Source organism: Oncorhynchus keta, chromosome 9 (assembly GCF_023373465.1).
Source record: "Oncorhynchus keta strain PuntledgeMale-10-30-2019 chromosome 9, Oket_V2, whole genome shotgun sequence".
NCBI classification, from domain to species: Eukaryota; Metazoa; Chordata; class Actinopteri; order Salmoniformes; family Salmonidae; genus Oncorhynchus; species Oncorhynchus keta.
Genome location: NC_068429.1, coordinates 23803169 through 23829617, shown reverse-complemented (window position 1 = coordinate 23829617; position 26449 = coordinate 23803169). Strand labels below are relative to the sequence as shown.

General features: G+C 45.7%; 1 protein-coding gene and 1 long non-coding RNA gene across 13 annotated transcripts in view; one reads left to right on the top strand and one right to left on the bottom strand.

The window, feature by feature from the left end:
• LOC118377961 (unconventional myosin-XVIIIb) overlaps positions 1 to 26449 on the top strand; it is a 55342-nt gene that overhangs the window by 13617 nt on the left and 15276 nt on the right. For all 4 annotated transcript variants that reach the window (XM_052525503.1, XM_052525502.1, XM_052525504.1 and 1 more), the window contains 25 exons: positions 1406 to 1496; positions 1694 to 1886; positions 1976 to 2056; positions 3413 to 3533; positions 5313 to 5460; positions 6484 to 6667; positions 8862 to 9018; positions 9201 to 9376; positions 9875 to 10003; positions 14344 to 14487; positions 14691 to 14780; positions 15289 to 15408; positions 16243 to 16366; positions 16740 to 16864; positions 16964 to 17118; positions 17274 to 17397; positions 17684 to 17884; positions 18768 to 18878; positions 21000 to 21104; positions 24664 to 24825; positions 24984 to 25097; positions 25261 to 25377; positions 25483 to 25566; positions 25706 to 25843; positions 26051 to 26236. In XM_052525503.1, the coding sequence (XP_052381463.1) occupies positions 1406 to 1496; positions 1694 to 1886; positions 1976 to 2056; positions 3413 to 3533; positions 5313 to 5460; positions 6484 to 6667; positions 8862 to 9018; positions 9201 to 9376; positions 9875 to 10003; positions 14344 to 14487; positions 14691 to 14780; positions 15289 to 15408; positions 16243 to 16366; positions 16740 to 16864; positions 16964 to 17118; positions 17274 to 17397; positions 17684 to 17884; positions 18768 to 18878; positions 21000 to 21104; positions 24664 to 24825; positions 24984 to 25097; positions 25261 to 25377; positions 25483 to 25566; positions 25706 to 25843; positions 26051 to 26236 (3380 nt within the window). The remainder of the gene's footprint in view (positions 1 to 1405; positions 1497 to 1693; positions 1887 to 1975; positions 2057 to 3412; positions 3534 to 5312; positions 5461 to 6483; positions 6668 to 8861; positions 9019 to 9200; positions 9377 to 9874; positions 10004 to 14343; positions 14488 to 14690; positions 14781 to 15288; positions 15409 to 16242; positions 16367 to 16739; positions 16865 to 16963; positions 17119 to 17273; positions 17398 to 17683; positions 17885 to 18767; positions 18879 to 20999; positions 21105 to 24663; positions 24826 to 24983; positions 25098 to 25260; positions 25378 to 25482; positions 25567 to 25705; positions 25844 to 26050; positions 26237 to 26449) is intronic.
• LOC127931810 (uncharacterized) lies at positions 7116 to 8322 on the bottom strand. 9 transcript variants are annotated; one of them, XR_008143114.1, is made up of 4 exons: positions 8079 to 8322; positions 7979 to 8028; positions 7629 to 7678; positions 7116 to 7177 (listed from the first exon to the last, which is right to left on the bottom strand). It is a non-coding gene; the product is annotated as an uncharacterized LOC127931810 (long non-coding RNA). The 9 variants fall into 9 exon arrangements; XR_008143115.1 differs by lacking the exon at positions 7979 to 8028 and adding an exon at positions 7829 to 7878; XR_008143111.1 differs by lacking the exon at positions 7629 to 7678.

The window sequence follows — 26449 nt, the reverse complement described above, 5'->3', positions numbered from 1 at the left end:
CCTGGTCTCAGAGCATTTCATATTATTCTGTAGGCAAATCCATTTAGTTTGATATGTTACGTTTAGTATGGTATGTATTCATTTGTGGATGTCCATCATTCATTTCGTATGATCTGTTACGAATTACAATTTGCATTATATGTTACGAATTTGCAAAACATACAATATGTTACAAATTTGCAAAACATAATATATTATACGAATTTGTATATACAGTGGGGCAAAAAAGTATTTAGTCAGCCACCAATTGTGCAAGTTCTCCCACTTAAAAAGATGAGAGAGGCCTGTAATTTTCATCATAGGTACACAGAGCATTTGGATGATCCAGAAGAAGATTGGGAGAATGTCATATGGTCAGATGAAACCAAAATATAACTTTTTGGTAAAAACTCAACTCGTCGTGTTTGGAGGACAAAGAATGCTGAGTTGCATCCAAAGAACATCATACCTACTGTGAAGCATGGGGGTGGAAACATCATGCCTTGGGGCTGTTTTTCTGCAAAGGGACCAGGACGACTGATCCGTGTAAAGGAAAGAATGAATGGGGCCGTGTATCGTGAGATTTTGAGTGAAAACCTCCTTCCATCAGCAAGGGCATTGAAGATGAAACGTGGCTGGGTCTTTCAGCATGACAATGATCCAAACACACCGCCTGGGCAACGAAGGATTGGCTTCGTAAGAAGCATTTCAAGGTCCTGGAGTGGCCTAGCCAGTCTCCAGATCTCAACCCCATAGAAAATCTTTGGAGGGAGTTGAAAGTCCGTGTTGCCCAGCAATAGCCCCAAAACATCACTGCTCCAGAGGAGATCTGCATGGAGGAATGGGCCAAAATGCCAGCAACAGTGTGTGAAAACCTTGTGAAGACCTACAGAAAACGTTTGACCTCTGTCATTGCCAACAAAGGGTATACAAAGTATTGAGATAAACTTTTGTTATTGACCAAATACTTTTTTTCCACCATAATTTGCATTAAATTAATTAAAAATCCTACAATGTGATTTTCTGGATTTTTTTCTCATTTTGTCTGTCATAGTTGAAGTGTACCTATGATGAAAATTACAGGCCTCTCTCATCTTTTTAAGTGGGAGAACTTGCACAATTGGTGGCTGACTAAATACTTTTTGCCCCACTGTATATATACAGTGCCTTGCGAAAAGTATTCGGCCCCCTTGAACTTTGCCACATTTCAAAGTTCAAGGGGGCCAAATACTTTCGCAAGGCACTGTATATATATATATATATATATATATATATATACAGTGTTGTAACAATGTACAAATGGTTAAAGTATACAATGTAGATATGATATATTGAGATATATATATATATATATATATATATATATATATATATATATATATATATATATATATATATATATCTCGCTATCTCTCTCTCTGTCTAGGTCCCAGGATGAGTGCTACTCAGTGTGTAGATGGCATGGCTTCTGGACTGTATGAAGAACTCTTCACGGCTATAGTGTCACTTATCAACAGGTACACACACATGTTCTGTCATCACACACACCTTTTATTTTTTGCCTGTTCAAGACTAGTAGAGTACAGAGTATCAAAAGTCATCTGTTTGTGGAGTTGTGATGTAGACCCACCTCAGGCAGTGTAGTATCTCTGTACCTGAGTATATGTGGTAGTGGTGAGGTGAGCCCTGGGTGTTTGCTGCCGTCTCCCCCCAGGGCTTTGAGCTCTCAGCAGCTGACATTAGCCTCTGTGATGGTGGTGGACACTCCAGGCCTCCGCAACCCCAGACACAGTGCAGAGGAGAGGGCTGCAGGCTGGTCTGAACTCTGTCATAACTACCTACAAGAGAGACTGCTGGAGTACTACTACACACACACCTTCACACACACACTGGAAAGATACGCACAGGTACAGTAACACACACACACACACTCATGTAATGTGATACTGGTTCACCTGTATGACTGCTAAGAGTGTGTACTGTTTTGTTGTTGCAGGACGGAGTTCAGGTAGACTTTGAAGCTCCAGAGACCAGTCCTGCTGAGGTGGTGTCCTCCATAGACCAGCCTGCTCTACAGGTAACACACACAAAACCGCCTGCTACCTGCACCTAACACACACAACCGTCTGCTAGCTGCACCTAATACACACAACCGTCTGCTACCTGCACCTAACACACACAACCGTCTGCTACCTGCACCTAACACACACAACTGTCTGCTACCTGCACCTAACACACACAACTGTCTGCTACCTGCACCTAACACACTCACAACTGTCTGCTACCTGCACCTAACACACACAACTGTCTGCTACCTGCACCTAACACACACAACCGTCTGCTACCTGCACCTAACACACACAACCGTCTGCTACCTGCACCTAACACACACAACCGTCTGCTACCTGCACCTAACACACACAACCGTCTGCTACCTGCACCTAACACACACAACTGTCTGCTACCTGCACCTAACACACACAACTGTCTGCTACCTGCACCTAACACACACAACTGTCTGCTACCTGCACCTAACACACACAACCGTCTGCTACCTGCACCTAACACACACAACCGTCTGCTACCTGCACCTAACACACACAACCGTCTGCTACCTGCACCTAACACACACAACTGTCTGCTACCTGCACCTAACACACACAACCGTCTGCTACCTGCACCTAACACACACAACCGTCTGCTACCTGCACCTAACACACACAACCGTCTGCTACCTGCACCTAACACACACAACTGTCTGCTACCTGCACCTAACACACACAACTGTCTGCTACCTGCACCTAACACACTCACAACTGTCTGCTACCTGCACCTAACACACACAACTGTCTGCTACCTGCACCTAACACACACAACCGTCTGCTACCTGCACCTAACACACACAACCGTCTGCTACCTGCACCTAACACACACAACCGTCTGCTACCTGCACCTAACACACACAACTGTCTGCTACCTGCACCTAACACACACAACCGTCTGCTACCTGCACCTAACACACACAACTGTCTGCTACCTGCACCTAACACACACAACCGTCTGCTACCTGCACCTAACACACACAACTGTCTGCTACCTGCACCTAACACACACAACTGTCTGCTACCTGCACCTAACACACTCACAACTGTCTGCTACCTGCACCAAATACACGCAACCGTCTGCTACCTGCACCTAATACACGCAACCATCTGCTACCTGCACCTAATACACACAACCGTCTGCTACCTGCACCTAACACACACAACCGTCTGCTACCTGCACCTAACACACACAGAAGAGACTACAGCTCTGACACCCTTTCTGAGAACTTCCACTAATCGTCCAGTGTGCCACACAGTGTTCCGGGCACAGACTAGCCTCGCCAGATCAACATGGTTTGTGTTTGTGTGTCCGTGTTTGTGTGTGGTAGGTGCGAGGGGCAGAGGGAGACCCCAGAGGACTGCTGTGGGTTCTGGATGAGGAGATGGTGACTCCAGGATCGACAGAAAACACTGTCCTGGAGAGAGTCTGCCAGTACTACAGCTCTACTGGTGAGACGGGAGGGTGGGGCGAGTGGGGAGAGTGGGGAGAGTGTGGAGTGTGGAGTGTGGAGAGAGTGTGGAGAGTGGAGAGTGGGGAGAGTGGAGAGTGGGGAGAATGGAGAGAATGGAGATTGGGGAGAGAGTGGAGAGTGGAGAGAGTGTGGAGAGTGGAGACTGGGGAGACTGGAGAGAGAGGGGAGAGTAGAGACTGGAGAGAGTGGGGAGAGTGGAGAGAGTGTGGAGAGTGGAGACTGGGGAGAGTGGGGAGAGGGGAGAGTGGAGAGAGTGGGGAGAGGGGAGAGTGGGGAGAGGGGAGAGTGGGGAGAGGGGAGAGTGGAGACGGGAGAGTGGAGACTGGGGAGAGGGGAGAGTGGAGAGAGAGTGGAGAGAGAGTAGAGAGTGAAGAGTGGGGAGCGAGTGTGGAGAGTGGAGATTGGGGAGAGTGTGGAGAGTGGAGAGAGTGGAGAGAGTGGGCAGAGGGGAGAGTGGAGAGAGTGGAGAGAGTGGAGAGAGTGGAGAGAGGGGAGAGGGGAGAGTGGAGACTGGGGAGAGTGGAGAGAGAGTGGAGAGAGAGTGGGGAGAGAGTGGAGAGAGTGGAGAGTGGAGAGAGTGAAGAGTGGGGAGAGTGGAGAGAATGGGGAGAGTGGGGAGACTGGAGAGAATGGAGGGTGGAGAGAGTGGGGAGAGTGGGGAGAGTGGAGAGAGTGGGCAGAGTGGAGAGTGGAGAGAGTGGAGAGAGTGGGCAGAGGGGAGAGTGGAGAGAGTGGAGAGAGTGGAGAGAGTGGGGAGAGTGGAGACTGGGGAGAGGGGAGAGTGGAGAGAGAGTGGAGAGAGAGTGGAGAGAGTGAAGAGTGGGGAGAGTGGAGAGAATGGGGAGAGTGGGGAGACTGGAGAGAATGGAGGGTGGAGAGAGTGGGGAGAGTGGGGAGAGTGGGGAGAGTGGAGAGATTGGATAGAGTGGAGAGTGGGGAGAGGAGACAGGGGAGAGTGGAGAGTGGAGAGAATGGATAGAGTGGAGAGTGAGGAGACTGGACAGAGTGGAGATTGGAGAGGGGAGAGTGGAGAGAGGGGAGAGTGTGGGGAGAGTGGGGAGAGTGGAAAGATTGGATAGAGTGGAGAGTGGGGAGAGGAGACAGAGTGGAGATTGGAGAGGGGAGAGTGGAGAGAGGGGAGAGTGTGGGGAGAGTGGAGAGTGGAGAGAATGGATAGAGTGGAGAGTGGGGAGACTGGACAGAGTGGAGATTGGAGAGGGGAGAGTGGGGAGAGGGGAGAGAATGGAGAGTGGAGAGTGGGGAGAGTGGAGAGTGGGGAGAGATTGGAGAGAATATAGAGTGGGGAGAGTGGAGAGAGGAGAGAAAGTGGAGAGTGGAGAGAGTGGAGAGAGTGGGGACAGTGGAGTGGGTAGAGAGTGGGGAGAGTGGACAGAATGGAGAGTGGAGAGAGAGAGATAATGACATTTAAAATGTGAGTCTAATGTTTCCTGTTAATTTTGATTGTTTATTTCACTTTTGATTATTATCTATTTGACTTGCTTTGGCACTGTAAACATGCCAGTAAAGCCCTTAGGGAGGGCGGGTGGGCGGGAGGAAGAGAGTGAAAGAGAGAAGTGGGGGTGTCTGTGTTCGTTTGTTGCTGTGTGAGTGTGTGTAAGAGTTTGGGCGAGGGTGTGTATGTCAGTGTCTTGTCAGTTTCAGTGACACAGAAGATATAGTGTCAGCAGTGGACATGTGATTCTGTTGTAAGGTGGCATCGAAGTTCAGTTCTAAACTCTGGTTTGTCTGTCCTCAGTGCGTAAGTGTGAACAGCCCCTGCAGTGTGAGGTGAGCCACCTGATGGGTTCTGACCCGATCAGATATGACCTGACGGGATGGTTCAGCCTGGTCCAGAACAACCCTTCTGCTCTCAACGCCATCTCACTGCTGCAGAATTCCTCTGTGTAAGTTTTGCCGAATCTCAAATCCACCCTTCACCCTAATTACTAACCATGTTACCATATTGCTTTTATCCATTTAACTATTTCAGATCTATAAGATGTTTAAAATATGTATATGTGTGTTTATTGAAATTATATCCAATACAATTTTTTGGAATGAATTAAATGTTGGCTTCAGCCTTTCCTTCTGTCTCTCGCTCTTTCTCTCTCTCCCTCTCTTTTTCTCTCTCCCTCTCTTTCTCTTTCTTTCTCTCTTTCCCCCTCTCCCTCTTTCTCTCTCTCCCTATATTTACCCCTCTACATTTCTCTCCCCCCTCCCTCTCTTTCTCTCTCTCCCTCTCTTTCTCTCACTCCCTCTCTTTCTCCCTTTCTTTCCCCCTCTCTCTCTTTCTCTCTCTCCCTCTCTTTCTCTCTCCTTCTCTTTCCCCCTCTCCTGTTTCTCTTTCCCCCTCTCCCTCTTTCTCTCTCTCCCTCTTTCTCTCCCTCTCTTTATCCATCTCTTTACACCTCTACCTCTCTCTCCCCCTCCCCCTCTCTTTTTCTCTCTCCCTCTCTTTCTCTCACTCCCTTTCTCCCACTCCCTTTCTTTCCCCTCTCTCTCTTTCTCCCACTCCCTTTCTTTCCCCTCTCTCTCTTTCTCTCTCTCCCTCTCTTTCTCTCTCCCTCTGTTTCTCTTTCCCCCTCTCCCTCTCTTTCTCTCTCTCCCTCTTTCTCTCTCTCCCTTGTTTTCTCCCTCTTTCTCTCTCTCCCTTTTTTTCTCTCTCTTTCTCTCTCTCCCGCTTTTTCTCTCTCTCCCTCTTTCTCCCTCTCTTTACCCCTTTACCTCTCTCTCCCCTCTCTCTCTCTCCCTCTCTTTCTCTCTCTTCCTCTCTTTCCCCCTTTCCCTCTGTTTCTCTCTCTCCCTCTTTCTCTCTCCCTCTCTTTTTCTCTCACTCTTTCTCTCGCTCCCTCTTTTTCTCTCTCTCCCTCCCTCTCTTTCTCCCTCTCTTTACCCCTCTACCTCTTTTTCTTTCTCTCCATTTCCAGTGGGGTAGTGAAGGCGTTATTCGGCCCCCGTGCCTCTGTGCCCCCTCTGTGTCGTGGTTTGGGAGGGGTGGAGGGGGGCAGCCAGCGTTCGCTACAGAGGAGTGGCACCGTCAGAAAGACCTTCAGCGGAGGAATGGCCGCCATACGCCGACACTCCCACTGTATATCAGTCAAACTACAGGCCGTAAGTCCCCTAATACACACTCCCACTTTATATCAGTCAAACTACAGGCCATAACTACCCTAATACACACTCCCACTTTATATCAGTCAAACTACAGGCCATAAATACCCTAATACACACTCCCACTTTATATCAGTCAAACTACAGGCCATAAATACCCTAATACACACTCCCACTTTATATCAGTCAAACTACAGGCCGTAAGTATCCTAATACACACTCCCACTTTATAATCCTTCAAACTACAGGCCGTAAGTCCCCTAATACACACTCCCACTTTATATCAGTCAAACTACAGGCCATAACTACCCTAATACACACTCCCACTTTATATCAGTCAAACTACAGGCCATAAATACCCTAATACACACTCCCACTTTATATCAGTCAAACTACAGGCCATAAGTACCCTAATACACACTCCCACTTTATATCAGTCAAACTACAGGCCGTAAGTACCCTAATACACACTCCCACTGTATATCAGTGAAACTTCAGGCCATAAGTACCCTAATACACACTCCCACCGTATATCAGTGAAACTTCAGGCCATAAGTACCCTAATACACACTCCCACTGTATATCAGTGAAACTTCAGGCCATAAGTACCCTAATACACACTCCCACTTTATATCAGTCAAACTACAGGCCATAACTACCCTAATACACACTCCCACTGTATATCAGTGAAACTACAGGCCATAACTACCCTAATACACACTCCCACTTTATAATCAGTCAAACTGCAGGCCATAACTACCCTAATACACACTCCCACTTTATATCAGTCAAACTACAGGCCATAAGTAACCTAATACACACTCCCACTTTATATCAGTCAAACTACAGGCCATAAGTAACCTAATACACACTCCCACTGTATATCAGTCAAACTTCAGGCCATAAGTAACCTAATACACACTCCCACTGTATATCAGTGAAACTTCAGGCCATAAGTAACCTAATACACACTCCCACTGTATATCAGTGAAACTTCAGGCCATAAGTACCCTAATACACACTCCCACTGTATATCAGTGAAACTACAGGCCGTAACTACCCTAATACACACTCCCACTGTATATCAGTGAAACTTCAGGCCATAAGTAACCTAATACACACTCCCACTGTATATCAGTGAAACTTCAGGCCATAAGTAACCTAATACACACTCCCACTGTATATCAGTGAAACTTCAGGCCATAAGTACCCTAATACACACTCCCACTGTATATCAGTGAAACTTCAGGCCATAAGTAACCTAATACACACTCCCACTGTATATCAGTGAAACTTCAGGCCATAAGTAACCTAATACACACTCCCACTGTATATCAGTGAAACTTCAGGCCATAAGTACCCTAATACACACTCCCACTGTATATCAGTGAAACTTCAGGCCATAAGTAACCTAATACACACTCCCACTGTATATCAGTGAAACTTCAGGCCATAAGTACCCTAATACACACTCCCACTGTATATCAGTGAAACTTCAGGCCATAAGTACCCTAATACACACTCCCACTTTAAAATCAGTCAAACGTCAGGCCATAAGTACCCTAATACACACTCCAACTGTATATCAGTGAAACTTCAGGCCATAAGTACCCTAATACACACTCCCACTTTATAATCAGTCAAACTTCAGGCCTTAAGTATTTCGCTCTGGATAAGAGCATCTGCTAAATGACTTAAATGTAATGTAAAAGTACCCTAATACACACTCCCACTTTATAATCAGTGAAACTTCAGGCCATAAGTACCCTAATACACACTCCCACTGTATATCAGTGAAACTTCAGGCCATAAGTACCCTAATACACACTCCCACTGTATATCAGTGAAACTTCAGGCCATAAGTAACCTAATACACACTCCCACTGTATATCAGTGAAACTTCAGGCCTTAAGTAACCTAATACACACTCCCACTGTATATCAGTGAAACTTCAGGCCATAAGTAACCTAATACACACTCCCACTGTATATCAGTGAAACTTCAGGCCATAAGTAACCTAATACACACTCCCACTGTATATCAGTGAAACTTCAGGCCATAAGTAACCTAATACACACTCCCACTGTATATCAGTGAAACTTCAGGCCTTAAGTAACCTAATACACACTCCCACTTTATAATCAGTCAAACTTCAGGCCATAAGTAACCTAATACACGCCAACCCCCCTTCCAGGATGCTCTATTGAATCTGATTCGTCGAGCCAGGCCAGTGTTCCTGCAGTGTGTGGGTGCTAAGACAGACAGCGGTGGTGGAGGATTCGACGTCCCTGCTCTCAGGATCCAGCTACACTCTACACACATCCTCCCCGCCCTGCAGCTCTATCGCACAGGTTAGTGTTAGCCTAGAGTCAGCCCTCAGATAGATGTGTACAGTGCAGTTTAGCAGAGCGTTAGCCATTCTGCACAGGTTATATAGTTGATCATTTGGGAATTTTGGTGGCATCATAGTGCTCACCTGTATAGCTATGGCTGACCACCCTATTCCATCTCTCTCTCTCTCTCTCTCTCTCAGGTTATCCGGAACATATGACTCTGAGTGACTTCAGGTGTCGTTTCCAGGCTCTGTCTCCTCCGGTCATGAAACGCTATGGTTCAGTCTTCATCACCCCAGATGAGAGGAAGGCAGTGGAGGAGCTGCTGGTAGAACTGGATCTGAACAAGAAGAGTACCGTACTGGGAGCCGGCAGGGTATTATCTACCTCACTTGCTTTGGCAATGTTAACACATGTTTCCCATGCCAATAAAGCTCCTTGAATTGAATTGAATTGAGAGAGAGGCTTCTGACTAGGAGTACTGAGCTCCTTAATGTTAGTCTCTGACACACCCTGTCTCTGTAGATTAGTTACATTGACTGTGGTAACTTTCCCTCCATCTCTCTCTCTCTCCCTCTCCCTCTGTCTCTCTGACTCTCTCTGTTTCTCTCTCTCTCTCTCTGTTTCTCTCTCTCTCTCTCTCTCTCTGTTTCTCTCCCTCCCTACCTCCCCCTTCTCTCTCTCTCTCTCTCTCTCTCTCTCTCTCTCTCTCTCTCTCTCTCTCTCTCTCTCTCTCTCTCTCTCTCTCTCTCTCTCTCTCTCTCTCTCTCTCTCTCTCACATCCTCTCTGTTTCTCTCCCTCCCTACCTCCCCCTTATCTCTCTCTCTCCACTCTCTTTCTGTCTCCCCTTCTTTCTACCCGTCCTCCCACCAGGTGTTTATGAAGCGAGGTGTGTTAAAGTACCTGGACCAGCAGAGAGACAAGCTGGTCAGTGTCTGGCTGGTTCACCTACAGGCTGCCTGTATGGGACACCTGGCTAGACAACAACACCGCAAAATGAAGGCGAGTTTGACCCCTGGCCCAGAATCATTAGCCTAGGTGCAACATGTCTGTCAGGTGTACTGTGCTAGGTTAGTTAGGTGCAGTTGCAACGTGTGCGTGCGTGTGTCCGTCTGTCTGTTAGATATTACTGTACTGTTGGAGCTAGGAACACAAGCATTTCGCAACACCTGCAATAACATCTGCTAAATATGTGAATGTGACCAACAAATGTGATTTGATTTGTTACACCTACCCTAACATAACAGACCGGGGTTACACCTGCACCTGAGGACAGACGGACGGACTCACATCCACATATTTAGCAGATGTTATTGCAGGTGTTGTGAAATGCTTGTGTTCCTAGCTGCAACAGTACAGTAATATCTAACACAACAATACACACAAATCTAAAGTAAAAGAATGGAGTTAAGAAATATCTAAATATTAGGACGAGCAATGTTGGAGTGGCATAGGCTAACATACAGTAGAATAGAATACAGTATATACATATGAAATAAGTAAAGTAGTATGTAAACATTATTAAAGTGACTAGTGTTGGGGAATAATCAGAATTAGTTGGTAACATAGGTAAGATGTTTTATATTCATTATGTGTTTGTGAGTTATTTCTCATCAGAATGTCTATTTTTGTATAATACTGTGGGCTGGTTGCAGTTCTGTTCTCTGTCATGGGGTAAGTTACTTGGGCCGCAGTGAGGGGAGGGGTCAAGATTGTCTTCATATGTAAACATATCTTTTAAATCTATTATCTCTTGGCTCCACAATGTCTGTGTGCCAGTCAATGTTTCTCTGGTATCTTGTCAGGAGGGGGTATTTGATATATGCCTGTTGATAGTTTTTGTTTTATGGTTCTGTGAGCGAGAAGAAACATAGTTTAGGAGACAAAGCTGAACAATAATTTATGGCCTATGCTGTCTGGCTATGTGTGTGCTATAAAGGATCTCAGTTGCCATGTGTAAGGACTCTCAGAGAATTCATTTATAGACACTGAATTGATCTGAGAGTCACAGGGTTGTGATGGAGCTCATATAATTAAAGATGGACTTTATGATAACTCTGACTTGTGTGTGGTTTGCTCTCATGAATTGGTAAATACAGGAAATTTCCACGACACTAGTGATTCCATGTCTATGTATATACTGTAGGGAAGCAGTCTCTAAAGTGCAGGGTTGAGTAACCGGGTGGGAGCCTGCTAGTCATGGCTATTTAGCAGTCTGATGGCCTTGAGATAGAAGCTGTTTTTCAGTGTCTCGGTCTCAGCATTAATGCATCTGTACTGACATCACCTTCTGGATGGTAGTGGGGTGAACAGGCAGTGGCTAGGGTGGTTGATGTCCTTGATGATATTTTTGGCCTTCCTGTGACATCGGGTGCTGTAGGTGTCCTGGAGGGCAGGCAGTGTGCCTCCGGTGATGCGTTGGGCAGACAGCTCCACCCTCTGGTGAGCCCTGTGGTTGTGAGCAGTGCAGTTGACGTGCATCTCTCAATTGTGCATCTGTAACAGTTTGTGAGGGCCAAGCCAAATTTCTTCAGCCTCCTGAGGTTGAAGAGACGCCGTTGCACCTTCTTCCCCACACTGTCTGTGTGAGTGGACCATTTCAGTTTGTCGGTGATGTGTACACCGAGGAACTTTAAGCTTTTCAGCTACTCCACTGCTGTCCCGTCGATGTGGATATGGGCGTGCTCCCTCTGCTGTTCCCTGAAGTCCATGATCAGCTCCTTCGTTTTGTTGAGGGAGAGGTTATTTTCCTGCCACCACTCCGCCAGGGCCCTCACCTCCTCCCTATAGGCTGTCTCGTCATTGTTGGTAATCAGGCCTACAACTGTTGTGTCCTTTGCAAACTTGATGATTGAGTTGGAAGCATGCGTGGCCACAGAGTCATGGGTGAACAGGGAGTAAAGGAGGGTGCTGAGCACGCTCCCTTGTGGGGCCCCTGTGTTGAGGATCAGCAAAGTGGGAGAGTTGTTTCCTACCTTCACCACCATGGGGCGGCCCGTCAGGAAGTCCAGGACCCAGTTCCACAGGGCGGTGTTCAGACCCAGGGCCCCGAGCTTAATGATGAGCTTGGAGGGTACTATGGTGTTGAAGGCTGAGCTATAGTCAATGAACATCATTGTTACATAGGTATTCCTCTTATCCATATGGGATAGGGAAGTGCGATGGCATTGTCTGTGGATCTATTTGTTACCAGGACGTGTACTCAAAGCATGCACGGACCAAATGTCCAGTGTCTTCACTGACACTTTCAACCTCTTCCTGACCAAGTCTGTAATACCTACATGTTTCAAGCAGACCACCATAGTCCCTGTGCCCAAGGAAGTGAAGGTAACCTGCCTAAATGATTACCGCCTGTGGCACTCACGTCGGTAGCCATGAAGTGCTTTGAAAGGCTGGTCATGGCTCACATCAACAGCATCCTCCCCGACGCCCTAGACCCACTCCAATTTGCATAACACCCCAACAGATCCACAGCTGACGCAATCTCAATCGCACTCCACACTGCCCTTTCTCACCTGGACAAAAGGAACACCTATGTGAGAATGCTGTTCATTGACTACAGCTCAGCGTTCAACACCATAGTGCCCATAAAGCTCACCACTAAGCTAAGGACTCTGGGACTAAACACCTCCCTCTGCAACAGGATCCTGGACTTCCTGACAGGCCGACCCCAGGTGATAAGGGTTGGCAATTGCACGTCTATCACACTGATCCTTAACACTGAGGCCCCTCAGGGGTGTGTACTTAGTCCCCTCCTGTATTCCCTGTTCACCCACGACTGCATAGCCAGGCATGACTCCAACACCATCATTAAGCTTGCTGACGACACAACAGTGGTAGGTCTGATCACCGACAATAGTGAGATGGCTATAGGGAGGAGTTCAGAGAACTGGCAGTGTGGTGCCAGGACAACAACCTCTCCCTCAATGTGAACAAGACAAAGGAGCTGATTGTGTACTACAGGAAAAGGCGGGCCGAACAGGTCCCCATTAACATCGACAGGGCTGTAGTGGAGCGGGTCGAGAGTTTCAAATTCCTTGGTGTCCACATCACCAACAAACTATTATGGTCCAAACATACCAAGCCAGTTATGAAGAGGGCACGACAATGTCTTTCCCCCTCAGGAGACTGAAAAGATTTGGCATGGGTCCCCAAACCCTCAAAAGGTTCTACAGCTGCACCATCGAGAGCATCCTGACCTGTTGCATCACCGCCTGGTATGTCAACTGCTCGGCATCTGACCGTAAGGAGCTACAGAAGGTAGTGTGAACGGCCTGGTACATCACTGGGACCAAGCTTCCTGCCATCCAGGACCTATATAATAGGAGGTGTCAGAGGGAAGCCCATACAATTGTCAGAGACTCCAGTCACCCAATTTATAGACTGTTTTCTCTGCTACTGCACAGCAAGCGGTACTGGAGCTCTAAGTCTAGGACTCGACAGATTCTACCCCCAAACCATAAGACTAGTGAACAATTCATAAATTGGCCATTGGACAATTTACATTGACCTCCCCCTTTATACACTGCTGCTACTCGCTGTTTGTTTGTTATCTATTCATAGTCACTTGGCCCCCACCTACATGTACAGATTACCTCAACTAGCCTGTACCTCTGCACACTGACTCGGTACCGGTGCTCCGTGTATATAGCCTCAATATTGTTATTCTTATTGTGTTACTTTTATTATTACTTTTTATTTTAGCCTACTTGATAAATATTTTCCTCTTCTTTCACAGCACTGTTGGTTAAGGGCTTGTAAGTGAGCATTTCACGGTAAAGTCTACACATGTATTCTGCGCATGTGACAAATAAAGTTTGATTTGATTTGATGATGACAGAAGTGAGTGCTATGGGGCGATAGTCATTTAGTTCAGTTACCTTCGCTTTCTTGGGTACAGGAACAATGATGGACATCTTGAAGCAAGTGGGGACAGCAGACTGGAATAGGGAGAGATTGAATATGTCTGTAAACACTCCAGACAGCTGGTCTGCGCATGTTCTGAGGACGCAGCTAGGGATGCCGTCTGGACCGGCTGGGTTAACGAGGGTTAACACGTTCAAATGTCTTACTCACGTCAGCCAAGGAGAACAAGTGCCCACAGTCCTTGGTAGCGGGCCGCGTCGGTGGCACTTTGTTATTCTCAAAGTGGGTGAAGAAGGTGTTTAGCTTGTCCGGGAGCAAGACGTCGGTGTCTGGCGTGGCTTGTTTTCCTTTTGTAGTCCGTGATTTTCTGTAGACCCTGCCACATATGTCTCATGCCTGAGCCGTTGAATTGCGACTCCACGTTGTCTCTGTACTGACGATAACACTTGTGTGTATCTCTGTGTGTCCCCATACAGGTGCAGCAGATGGCAGTGAGGTGTGTCCAGAGTAACATCCGTACTCTGAGAGGCGTGGCCAAGTGGAGCTGGTGGAAACTGCTGTGTAGAGTACGCCCCCTACTGGATGTTAACATGGATGACCAGAGACTTAGAGCCAAGGAGGTAGGAATCGATTCAGAGACTACTCAGTGATACAGAGCAAAAAAAGCATGTTGATTCAGAGACTACCCATGATTCAGAGCCAAACAGTAACCACTTGATCCAAGGCCTTTTGAATCAACTCAAAGCCAAATAGTTATAAGAGCTAAACTTTATCACTGGAGATTTGGTATGTTGTTTAACAAAATACTCTTATGATTTCCCAGGATGAGATCACGGCTCTGAGACGACGACTGGAGAAGTCAGAGAGAGAGAGGAACGAGCTGAGACAGACCACTGACATCCTGGAGACCAAGGTGGGTATAGTTTAGGAAGCCTATAAAGTGTAAAGTTTGAGGGGCAGTAAAGTGTAAAGTTTGAGGGGCAGTAAAGTGTAAAGTTTGAGGGGCAGTAAAGTGTAAAGTTTGAGGGGCAGTAAAATGTAAAGTTTGAGGGGCAGTAAAGTGTCAAGTTTGAGGGGCTGTAAAGTTTGAGGGGCTGTAAAGCGTAAAGTTTGAGGGGCTGTAAAGCGTAAAGTTTGAGGGGCTGTAAAGCGTAAAGTTTGAGGGGCTGAAAAGCGTAAAGTTTGAGGGGCTGTAAAGCGTAAAGTTTAAGGGGCTGTAAAGTGTAAAGTTTGAGGGGCTGTAAAGTGTAAACGTTTGATTTAGGGATAGTAATATGTCAAGTTTGGGAGGCCTGTCAAGTGTAAAGTTTGGGAGGCCTGTCAAGTGTAAAGTTTGAGGAGCACTAAAGTGATAGGCTGGGTGGACAAAGTGTGAAGTAAAGCTTTAGTTATAAATACAGGTGTGGGTGTGTTTTGTCTAGGTGACGGCGGTGTCGTCTGAACTAAGTGATGAGCGTTTCCGTGGTGAAGCTGTCAGTCAGGCGCTTGACATGGAGAGAGGAGAGAGACTACGACTCACCAGGGAAAACAAGGAACTACAGGTAGTATTATAACAGCATCTAATAACTCTCCAGTACACAAGGAACTACAGGGAGTATTACAACAGCATCTAATAACTCTCCAGTACACAAGGAACTACAGGGAGTATTACAACAGCATCTAATAACTCTCCAGTACACAAGGAACTACAGGGAGTATTACAACAGCATCTAATAACTCTCCAGTACACAAGGAACTACAGGGAGTATTACAACAGCATCTAATAACTCTCCAGTACACAAGGAACTACAGGGAGTATTAAAACAGCACCCTAATAACTCTCCAGTACACAAGGAACTACAGGGAGTATTAAAACAGCACCCTAATAACTCTCCAGTACACAAGGAACTACAGGGAGTATTAAAACAGCACCCTAATAACTCTCCAGTACACAAGGAACTACAGGGAGTATTAAAACAGCACCCTAATAACTCTCCAGTACACAAGGAACTACAGGGAGTATTACAACAGCATCTTATAACTCTCCAGTACACAAGGAACTACAGGGAGTATTACAACAGCATCTTATAACTCTCCAGTACACAAGGAACTACAGGGAGTATTACAACAGCATCTTATAACTCTCCAGTACACAAGGAACTACAGGGAGTATTACAACAGCATCTAATAACTCTCCAGTACACAAGGAACTACGGGGAGTATTAAAACAGCACCCTAATAACTCTCCAGTACACAATGAACTACGGGGAGTATTAAAACAGCACCCTAATAACTCTCCGGTACACAAGGACTAAAGGTGTTGTGTGCCTGGCCCCATACAATACAGTGTTTTTCTCTCTTTCTTTTTCTCTCTTTTGTCTCCTTCCCTTTCTCAGGCTCGGCTGGGCCAGTGTAAGGCCACCATGGTGACGCTGGAGAAACAGTTGGAGGAGGAGAAACAGAAAGTCCAGAGCAAAGAGTCCCAGGCTGGGACAGGGACAAGCTGGGGAACTACTATAGGTAAACTGCCTGTCATTTGGATTTATCAATAGGTGAAACTCCCTCTCACTGAATGGAAGGTTTGACTACACTGGATGTTACTAACTGTTGATCTGAGTTATACTGCCCCCATGAGGCATCAGGGAAAATGCAGAATAAATGCCAGAATGACAGTTTTGACATTTATTCACACAGAACAGGCAACACATGGAGGGGAGGGGGGGGTTGGATGGAGGTTGGGTAATGGCAGTTTAGGGTTTGGCGGTTAAGGGGTTTGGACTAGCGTTTTAGGAGGGAACAGGTGTGGGGGATCTGGGAGGATGGGGTGTGGTCTGATGTAATTGGAATTATTCATGACTTTTCTCTACACACACACTGCCCCCCTCCCCTACAGAGAGTGAGATGGCACTACAGCTAGAGTGCTGCCAGACTGAGGTAGAGTATGTCAGGAGACGACTCAAACACACAGAGGAGAGACTGGAGGCAGAGAGACAGACACACCTAGAGCTGGACACCAAGGTATATAGCACACACACACACACACACTTCTCAGCGTAGCTCACACACAGTCCAGGGTTGTCGTCTCTTGCTGAGTCTCTGTCTCCCCCCTTGTGGTAGGTGGGCTTCCTACAGGCCCAGCTGGAGCAGTCTAAGAAGAGCGCCACAGAGTTGAAGCGTCAGGTTCGTCGTGTCACCTCTGACCTCCAGGACGCCCGTGTTCTCACTGACAGCCTACAGGGTCGCGCTCACGAGCTGGACCGCAAACAGAGGAGGTAGGTTTGTATTGGTGTGTGTGTGTGTGTGTGTGCACGTGTGTGTGCACGTGTTTGTGCACGTGTGTATGTGTAAGAAACTTAATTCAAACAAGGGTATGTAGGGATTCCATATAATGGAGTTTGTATGCGTTCCAATGCATGTGTTTTTACAGGTTTGACAGTGAGTTGACCCAGGCCCTAGAAGAGGCAGACAAAGAGAGAGAACTGAAGGATAAAGCCATTCACGAGAGCACTGCACTGGGGGCAGAGATATACACTCTGAAACGCACTCTACAGGTACACAAAATACACATTTAGAGGTGGTTTCACAACCTTAAACAACAAACATTTGGTGAAAAGATACATCCTTTGTCTGTTCCCATGTGTGTCTGTTCCTGCGATTTGGTGTGTGTGTGTGTGTGTGTGTGTGTGTGTGTGTGTGTGTGTGTGTGTGTGTGTGTGTGTGTGCGTGCGTGCGTGCGTGCGTGCGTGCGTGCGTGCGTGCGTGCGTGCGTGCGTGCGTGCGTGCGTGCGTGCGTGCGCGTGCGTGCGTGCGTGCGTGCGTTTGTTTGTTTGTTTGTAGGAGAGCCTGGCAGAAGTGGTTCGTGTGCAGCAGCAGAAGGAGGAGCTGTGTGCCCAGATCCGTGACCTCAGCGTGCCCTTTGACCTGGCCTCTGATTCGCTGCCGGACCTCAAGAAGCAGCTCCGCCTCCTGGAGACCCAGACCAATGAGAGAGGAGAGGAGATTACCAAGCTTACCGCCAAGATTCAGCAGGCGCAGCAGGTATGCATGCCATGCACGCACACACACACACACACACACACACACACACACACACACACACACACACACACACACACACACACACACACACACACACACACACACACACACATGGATTACAAGAAACTGTAATGCTTACTACTGACATGATTGAGTGATACTGTTTTTACACAGCAGCAGGTATGTATGCACACAACACACAGAGACACAGACATCTCTCTGCCTCTTACTCTAACTCTTCCTCTTTCTCCACCTCTTCCTCTTCCTCCACCTCTCTTCCTCTTTCTCCACTTCTCTTCCTCTTCCCCCCTCTCTTCCTCTACCTCTCTTCCTCTTTCTCTTTCTCCACCTCTCTTCCTCTTTCTCCACTTCTCTTCCTCTTCCCCCCTCTCTTCCTCTACCTCTCTTCCTCTTTCTCTTTCTCCACCTCTCTTCCTCTTCTCCATCTCTCTTCCTCTTCACCTCTTCCTATTTCTCCAACTCTCTTCCTCTTCTCCACCTCTTCCTCTTTCTCCACCTCTCTTCATATTTCTCCACCTCTCTTCCTCTTCCCCCCTCTCTTCCTCTTCTCCATCTCTTCCTCTTTCTCCACCTCTCTTCCTCTTTCTCCACCTCTCTTCCTCTTCCCCCCTCTCTTCCTCTTCTCCATCTCTCTTCCTCTTTCTCCACCTCTCTTCCTCTTCTCCACCTCTTCCTCTTTCTCCACCTCTCTTCATATTTCTCCACCTCTCTTCCTCTTCCCCCCTCTCTTCCTCTTTTCCATCTCTCTTCCTCTTTCTCCACCTCTCTTCCTCTTTCTCCACTTCTCTTCCTCTTCCACCCCCTCTTCCTCTACCTCTCTTCCTCTTTCTCCACCTCTCTTCTTCCACCTATCTTCCTCTAGGTGCACCTGCGTTTTGAGATGGAGATGGAGAGAATGAAACAGATTCATCTTAAAGAGCTGGAGGATAAAGAGGAGGAGTTAGAGGACGTACACAAGTCCTCCCAGAGACGGGTAGGTGACCGCTACTGACCACAGAATGGGACCACTGCTTAGGTTAGAACAGTTACTGACTGTCAACTTAATATGAACAGTGGTGGAAAAAGTACCCAAATGTCATACCGGAGTACAATATACCCTAAAAAACAACTTAAGTAGTACACTCAAGTATTTTTTACTTAAGTACTGTACAGCCCTGATCTTGCCAGTGACACCACTATAGAGATGTTTTACGACAGCCAGGGTTAATATGAGGAGATCAATAATCTACATCAAGCATATATTAAACACCTGGTTCCTTTGTTTAACTGTTGAACATGGTTCCACTACGTCCTGTAAAACACCTGGTTCCTTTGTTTAACTGTTGAACATGGATCCACTACGTCCTGTAAAACACCTGGTTCCTTTGTTTAACTGTTGAACATGGTTCCACTACGTCCTGTAAAACACCTGGTTCCTTTGTTTAACTGTTGAACATGGTTCCACTACGTCCTGTAAAACACCTGGTTCCTTTGTTTAACTGTTGAACATGGATCCACTACGTCCTGTAAAACACCTGGTTCCTTTGTTTAACTGTTGAACATGGTTCCACTACGTCCTGTAAAACACCTGGTTCCTTTGTTTAACTGTTGAACATGGATCCACTACGTCCTGTAAAACACCTGGTTCCTTTGTTTAACTGTTGAACATGGTTCCACTACGTCCTGTAAAACACCTGGTTCCTTTGTTTAACTGTTGAACATGGTTCCACTACGTCCTGTAAAACACCTGGTTCCACTACGTCCTGTAAAACACCTGGTTCCACTACGTCCTGTAAAACACCTGGTTCCTTTGTTTAACTGTTGAACATGGTTCCACTACGTCCTGTAAAACACCTGGTTCCTTTGTTTAACTGTTGAACATGGTTCCACTACGTCCTGTAAAACACCTGGTTCCTTTGTTTAACTGTTGAACATGGTTCCACTACGTCCTGTAAAACACCTGGTTCCTTTGTTTAACTGTTGAACATGGTTCCACTACGTCCTGTAAAACACCTGGTTCCTTTGTTTAACTGTTGAACATGGTTCCACTACGTCCTGTAAAACACCTGGTTCCACTACGTCCTGTAAAACACCTGGTTCCACTACGTCCTGTAAAACACCTGGTTCCTTTGTTTAACTGTTGAACATGGTTCCACTACGTCCTGTAAAACACCTGGTTCCTTTGTTTAACTGTTGAACATGGTTCCACTACGTCCTGTAAAACACCTGGTTCCTTTGTTTAACTGTTGAACATGGATCCACTACGTCCTGTAAAACACCTGGTTCCTTTGTTTAACTGTTGAACATGGTTCCACTACGTCCTGTAAAACACCTGGTTCCTTTGTTTAACTGTTGAACATGGTTCCACTACGTCCTGTAAAACACCTGGTTCCACTACGTCCTGTAAAACACCTGGTTCCACTACGTCCTGTAAAACACCTGGTTCCTTTGTTTAACTGTTGAACATGGTTCCACTACGTCCTGTAAAACACCTGGTTCCTTTGTTTAACTGTTGAACATGGTTCCACTACGTCCTGTAAAACACCTGGTTCCACTACGTCCTGTAAAACACCTGGTTCCACTACGTCCTGTAAAACACCTGGTTCCACTACGTCCTGTAAAACACCTGGTTCCACTACGTCCTGTAAAACACCTGGTTCCACTACATCCTGTAAAACACCTGGTTCCACTACGTCCTGTAAAACACCTGGTTCCACTACGTCCTGTAAAACACCTGGTTCCACTACGTCCTGTAAAACACCTGGTTCCACTACGTCCTGTAAAACACCTGGTTCCACTACGTCCTGTAAAACACCTGGTTCCACTACGTCCTGTAAAACACCTGGTTCCACTACATCCTGTAAAACACCTGGTTCCACTACGTCCTGTAAAACACCTGGTTCCACTACGTCCTGTAAAACACCTGTATCCACTACGTCCTGTAAAACACCTGGTTCCACTACGTCCTGTAAAACACCTGTATCCACTACGTCCTGTAAAACACCTGGTTCCACTACGTCCTGTAAAACACCTGTATCCACTACGTCCTGTAAAACACCTGGTTCCTTTGCTTATTTACTGTAATTGTAATAAGTTTGTTTTTATTTCCTTGTAGCTGCGTCAGCTAGAGATGCAGCTGGAACAAGAGTATGAAGAGAAACAGATGGTTGTTCATGAGAAACACGACCTGGAGGGACTCATAGCTACACTTTGTGACCAGGTACACACAGACACATGCACAGATGCACGCACACACATGGTACATAATACACACACACAAACACGCAAACACAGTACATACACACACACATACATACACACAGAGCGCATGCACGTAGACACACACACACATTGACGCATACACACACGCACACGCACACACCCAGATAGAGACACAGAGAGACACACACACTCACTGTTGCACAAAGTCTATCTCAAAGTGCTGTCGAATCAGGCTGGTCTTTCTATTGACGTGCCTCTCGGCGGCGAGTGTGTGTGTGTGTGCGTGTCTGTGTGTGTGTGTGCCTGTGTGTGTGTGTGTGTGTGTGTGCGCGCCTGTGTGTGTGTGTTCCTATCCAGGCAGTGGGGCAGTATAGATTTTTCCAGTGTAATGCTCTCAGGGAGATGAATTCAGCATGTCACTTCTACCAACAGGCAATACAAAGAAACCCAATATAGCAGGCAGCCTAAAGCTTCCACAACACCTCATCACTCTGTCACTGCAGGGAGATGTAGAGTCTGTTTCTGTCTCCTCATGTTCAATGCATCAGCCCCACTAACTCACTCACAGCAATCCATAAGTGTGTGTTTCTATAAACTAGCGTACTAGTGAGGATTTTCTACACTGGACAACTTGTTTCAGCTGTTGATAAGTCATTGATAATAATTAGCCATTTTTGTTCATGTCATTACATTAAGATATAAGGGGGATCGCAGCTATATTCAATGCAATTCACTAGTTGATTTAAATCCTTTATCATAGTTGGTGTCTTGACGGATTTGTCCAAAATCGTGTGACTTAAAACATACATTTTCTGTCCTTGCATTTATGACAGTGTAAGTTTTCATTAAATCATATATTAAGCATGAATCAGTTAAATTAGACATTGAACTTGAACTCTGTAAGAATCCTGGATCTGGCTGTCAGACAGTTTTTTTTGTATAGTGATCCTAGAAATGCAGTGTAACTACATAACAGTTGGTGTCTTATGTTAGGCTCTTATGTTAGGCTCTTATGTTAGGCTCTTGTGTTAGGCTCTTGTGTTAGGCTCTTGTGTTAGGCTCTTGTGTTAGGCTCTTGTGCTAGGCTCTTGTGCTAGGCTCTTGTGTTAGGCTCTTATGTTAGGCTCTTGTGTTAGGCTCTTGTGTTAGGCTCTTATGTTAGGCTCCTATGTTAGGCTCTTGTGTTATGCTCGACAAGCGGATAAGAGGCAATCCGTAATTTCGAATAAGACATTAATGAGCGAGCTATGACAGACGTAGTCAATATAACTATTTGTTCAGCACTTTTGAAATGTACAGAATTCAGAACATGGGCCGTTCTTACGGTATTCTCCATGTACACCAAGTCAGAACAGTAGGATAAATAAATGGGGTATATAAAGCAGACAATGAAAGCTCTTACAATATTCAATGATGACATTTCTCTAAAACAGGCTATAGGCTACATGTGCACCACCAAATCAGAACAGTAGGTTAAGTTATGAGGGGGAAAGGGACCAAATTATTAAGGTGAGGCACATGGGCTACTAACAGCTTACCACACAACATTAACTTAGTATTACTATCTTAGCTACAGTATACATATCTCCCTGTCATATTACAAAATGTATGCAGCAGCATACAATACATTTTTGGACTCACCTTGTTGTGCTGTGCTCACTTGAACAGGAAGGTGGAGCGGCGGTCCTTGTGGGAACAATTTGTCATCAAACTTTCTCATCAAAGTCTGTCATTCTCTGGATTTATGGTGCTTTTATTTGAAAACATTTTACCATCTTTTTTTCCGACAGCTTTCAAGACAACAGTGAACTTGGAAAAAGCAAGCTTGAATTATGACGTCAGTGGTCTTCAGATTGGAGCTTTAGAAGGAGGCCAGAGTTCCCGACTTGGAATTCCCAGTCGGAGCTCGTTTTTTATCGGGTTCCCAGTTGTTTTGACCTCAATGAAGTCAGAGATTTCCCAGTTCCACGTTTGCAGTTGTTTTGAATGAGATAGAAGTCATGCTGGATTGACAGCAAGGCCAATGTACTCCATCTTTTCTGGCCCATGGTGTTAAATGTTTATCATTTTAAGCTTGGAAAATAGACCCTTAAACCCAGACTTCGACCACACACCCACTCCAGTAGCAGGCTAGTGATTGCTTTGCAATGCTTACAGTTTGCCACTGATTCCTTCCAAACTACTCATTGTTGAATTTGCGATTTCTGATATTTTGTCATGTTTATGTCCAATGGGCGATGAGCACCGATACCTTTTATCTATAATTTGTCGACGTGATTCATTATGATGACTGCTAGTCCATCTTGCTAGCTAAGATTTTGAAAGTATGATGACATGATCAGTCCAATCAAAGCTACGGTAGATATAACATGATTTGATGTCAAGGGGCTTGAATTTTCGAGCTCTCCCCGTAGATTTTGAGTTGACGTAGTGTCCCCAGAGTGACAGAATACTGAGCCAATCACGGTGCAACTAGAGAACATTATCAACCCCTACGCTCCGTAATTTCCGCTGGCTGCCCCACCACCACAGAAAGCACTGAGCTATAGTAGGCTGAAACACGCCACATGCTTGTATGTGGTTTTAGTAACTCAATAGTTTTTTTACATTGTTTGCAGACTGATATGTGACACGTATTAATGCCAAAATAACATGCGAAACAGGCAACACATTAATTTATTTTGGGTTTATTATGTGACAGAAAATGCATCCAGTCTATTTAGTAATGCGATGTCCACATTATTCTCACATATTTTAGAATGTAATCATCATTTGAATATCAATGCATTGGCAAGGCCTACATTTTTATTATTCTTAAAGTTGTAATGGCCTACTTTTTTGTACACTTTTTTTTTGGGGGGGGTGGGGGGGGGGTTCTATATTAGGCCCTGTGTGTACAGTCATATAAATGATACAATTGTATAACATTGATGTCATTGAAGATTACAATGAAGTGCTTGAAATAGTCCCTGGAACTCTTTAAATGTGACTTGCCATGTCTTTATGAGGTCACATTAATTGGGGAGGATGGGCTCGTGGTAATGACTAGAGCAGAATTAGTGGAATGGTATCAAATACATCAAAATACATGGTTTCCATATGTTTGATGCCATTCCATTCGCGCTGTTCCAGTCATTATTATGAGCCGTCCTCCCCTCAGCAGCAGCCTCTGGTTGTTGTAAACATGTTGATAGAGTTATGGGTCAATTTACATATAGTCCCTTTTATTCTGCTAAGTACACATGTGGAACTGCATGGAAATCCTTCAAATGTTTGTTTCAAACCGTTTCATTTTTAAAAAATCCTAATGTCACACATTGGTCCCATTATTTATAGAAAGACTTTTCCCTGTGGTAACAAATTGAAGTACAAACTTAATCAACAAACGTTTGTTTACTCAATGCCCCAGAGTTCCTCCACTACATAATATAGACAGGCTTGAGGTTGTTTTATTGTAATTTATGGGTGCTTGTGTGTGTATGTGTGTGTGTCTGTGTGTGTGGATTAAACTATTTAACATATTACTAAACATTGAATTCTCTTCCTCCCTCTGCAAGGTGGGACACAGGGACTTTGATGTGGAGAAGAGACTGAGGAGAGATCTGAAGAGAACCCATGCCCTGCTGGTTGATGCTCAGCTACTGCTGTCTACCATAGACAACCCTGGACACAGCCAGGCTCCTGGCAGCAAGGAACACATAGAGCGTCTGCACTGCCAGGTACACACACGCCTACACATGCAAACACACACACACACATACTATGATGCTATGAATGTGGATCAAGGCGTGTTTAAACTAACGATTAAAACATATCCCCCCCCCCTCTCTCTCCCTCTATTGCTCTCTCTGTCCCTCTCCATCTCTTTCTCTGTTAGTTGGAGGAGAGTGAGGCAAGGAGAGCGGAGGTGGAGAGTGTTCAGAAGACTCTGTCCATGGAACTGGAGAATGCTCAGATAGAACTAGAGAACATCTGCAAACACAAGAGTCTGGTGAGATAGATAGAGGCCTCATACTAGACTCTTACTACGAACTGTTACTGTATCATTATCAGTGGTGTTTGGGAACTTTTAACATCAATGTGTTTACAATCCTACTGTGAGCACAACAGTCTAGTGGAGAGAGTAGATTAAAGGTGTGTATGTTTATGTGTAGGTGGATGAGCAGGTAGCTCAGCTGCAACATGACAAGTCCGATCTGTTGAAGAGACTAGAGGAGGACCAGGAGGACCTTAATGAACTCATGAAGAAACACAAAGCTCTCATTGCACAGGTGTGTAACTCTGCCTCATAGTGGTTTCCAAACCATGTACAAAGACTCTGACAGTTGTGCTTTTCAAATTAAAGATCATTAAAACTGTACCTTTCTCTATCTCAGTCCTCCAGCGATATTTCACAGATCAGAGAGTTACAGGCTGAACTGGAGGAGGCCAAGAAACAGCGACACACACTCCAGGAAGAGGTAAGAACTGACAGCTGAGAAATGTGGGGGGATGGTGAACTAGATATGCTGTTAATGTGGATACAAGACTGAATAACCTACTCTGATATTTCTCTTATCCTTCCTCTCCTCCTCCTTTCTCTTCCCCTTCTCCCCCCAGCTCGCAACCAGTATGGCCAGGGTGCAGTTCCTAGAGTCGTCCACCGTGGGGCGTAGTATCGTCAGTATGCAAGAGGCCAGGGTGTGTGACCTGGAGAACAAGCTGGAGTTCCAGAGAGGACAGGTCAAGAGGTTTGAGGTGAGGATGTTAAAATGGACAGTAAGCAATCTAGTTGACATATCTTTACACACTCTCTGTCTCTCTCATATCTCTTTCTTTATCTCAATTCAATTTAATGTAATGGTGCATTATCGGCATGATGTACATATTGCCAAAGCTGAAATTTAGAAATAGTAGATAAAGTTTAAATAATGTCTGACAAAAATATCTTCTGTCTCTCTGTAGGTGTTGGTGCTGCGTCTGAGGGATAGTGTGGTGCGTCTGGGAGAGGAGCTAGAGCAGAGTGCCCAGACAGAGGTCCGAGAGAGAGAGAACAGTCAGTACTACCAACAACGCCTCCACCACATGAGACAGGAGGTTGAAGACCTGTCTCAGAGAGAACAGGACAGCAGCCGCAGATGCTTGGAGCTGGTAACATACACATTCATACACACTATGTACAGTGCCCTTGACTTTTTCCACATTTTGTTAGGTTACAGCCTTATTCTAAAAATTGATTAAATTGTTTTTCCCCCCCTCAATCTACACACAATGCCCATTAATGACAAGCATAAATAGGTTTTTAGGATAAAATAAATTAAAAACTGAGATATCACATTTACAAAAGTATTCAGACCCTTTACT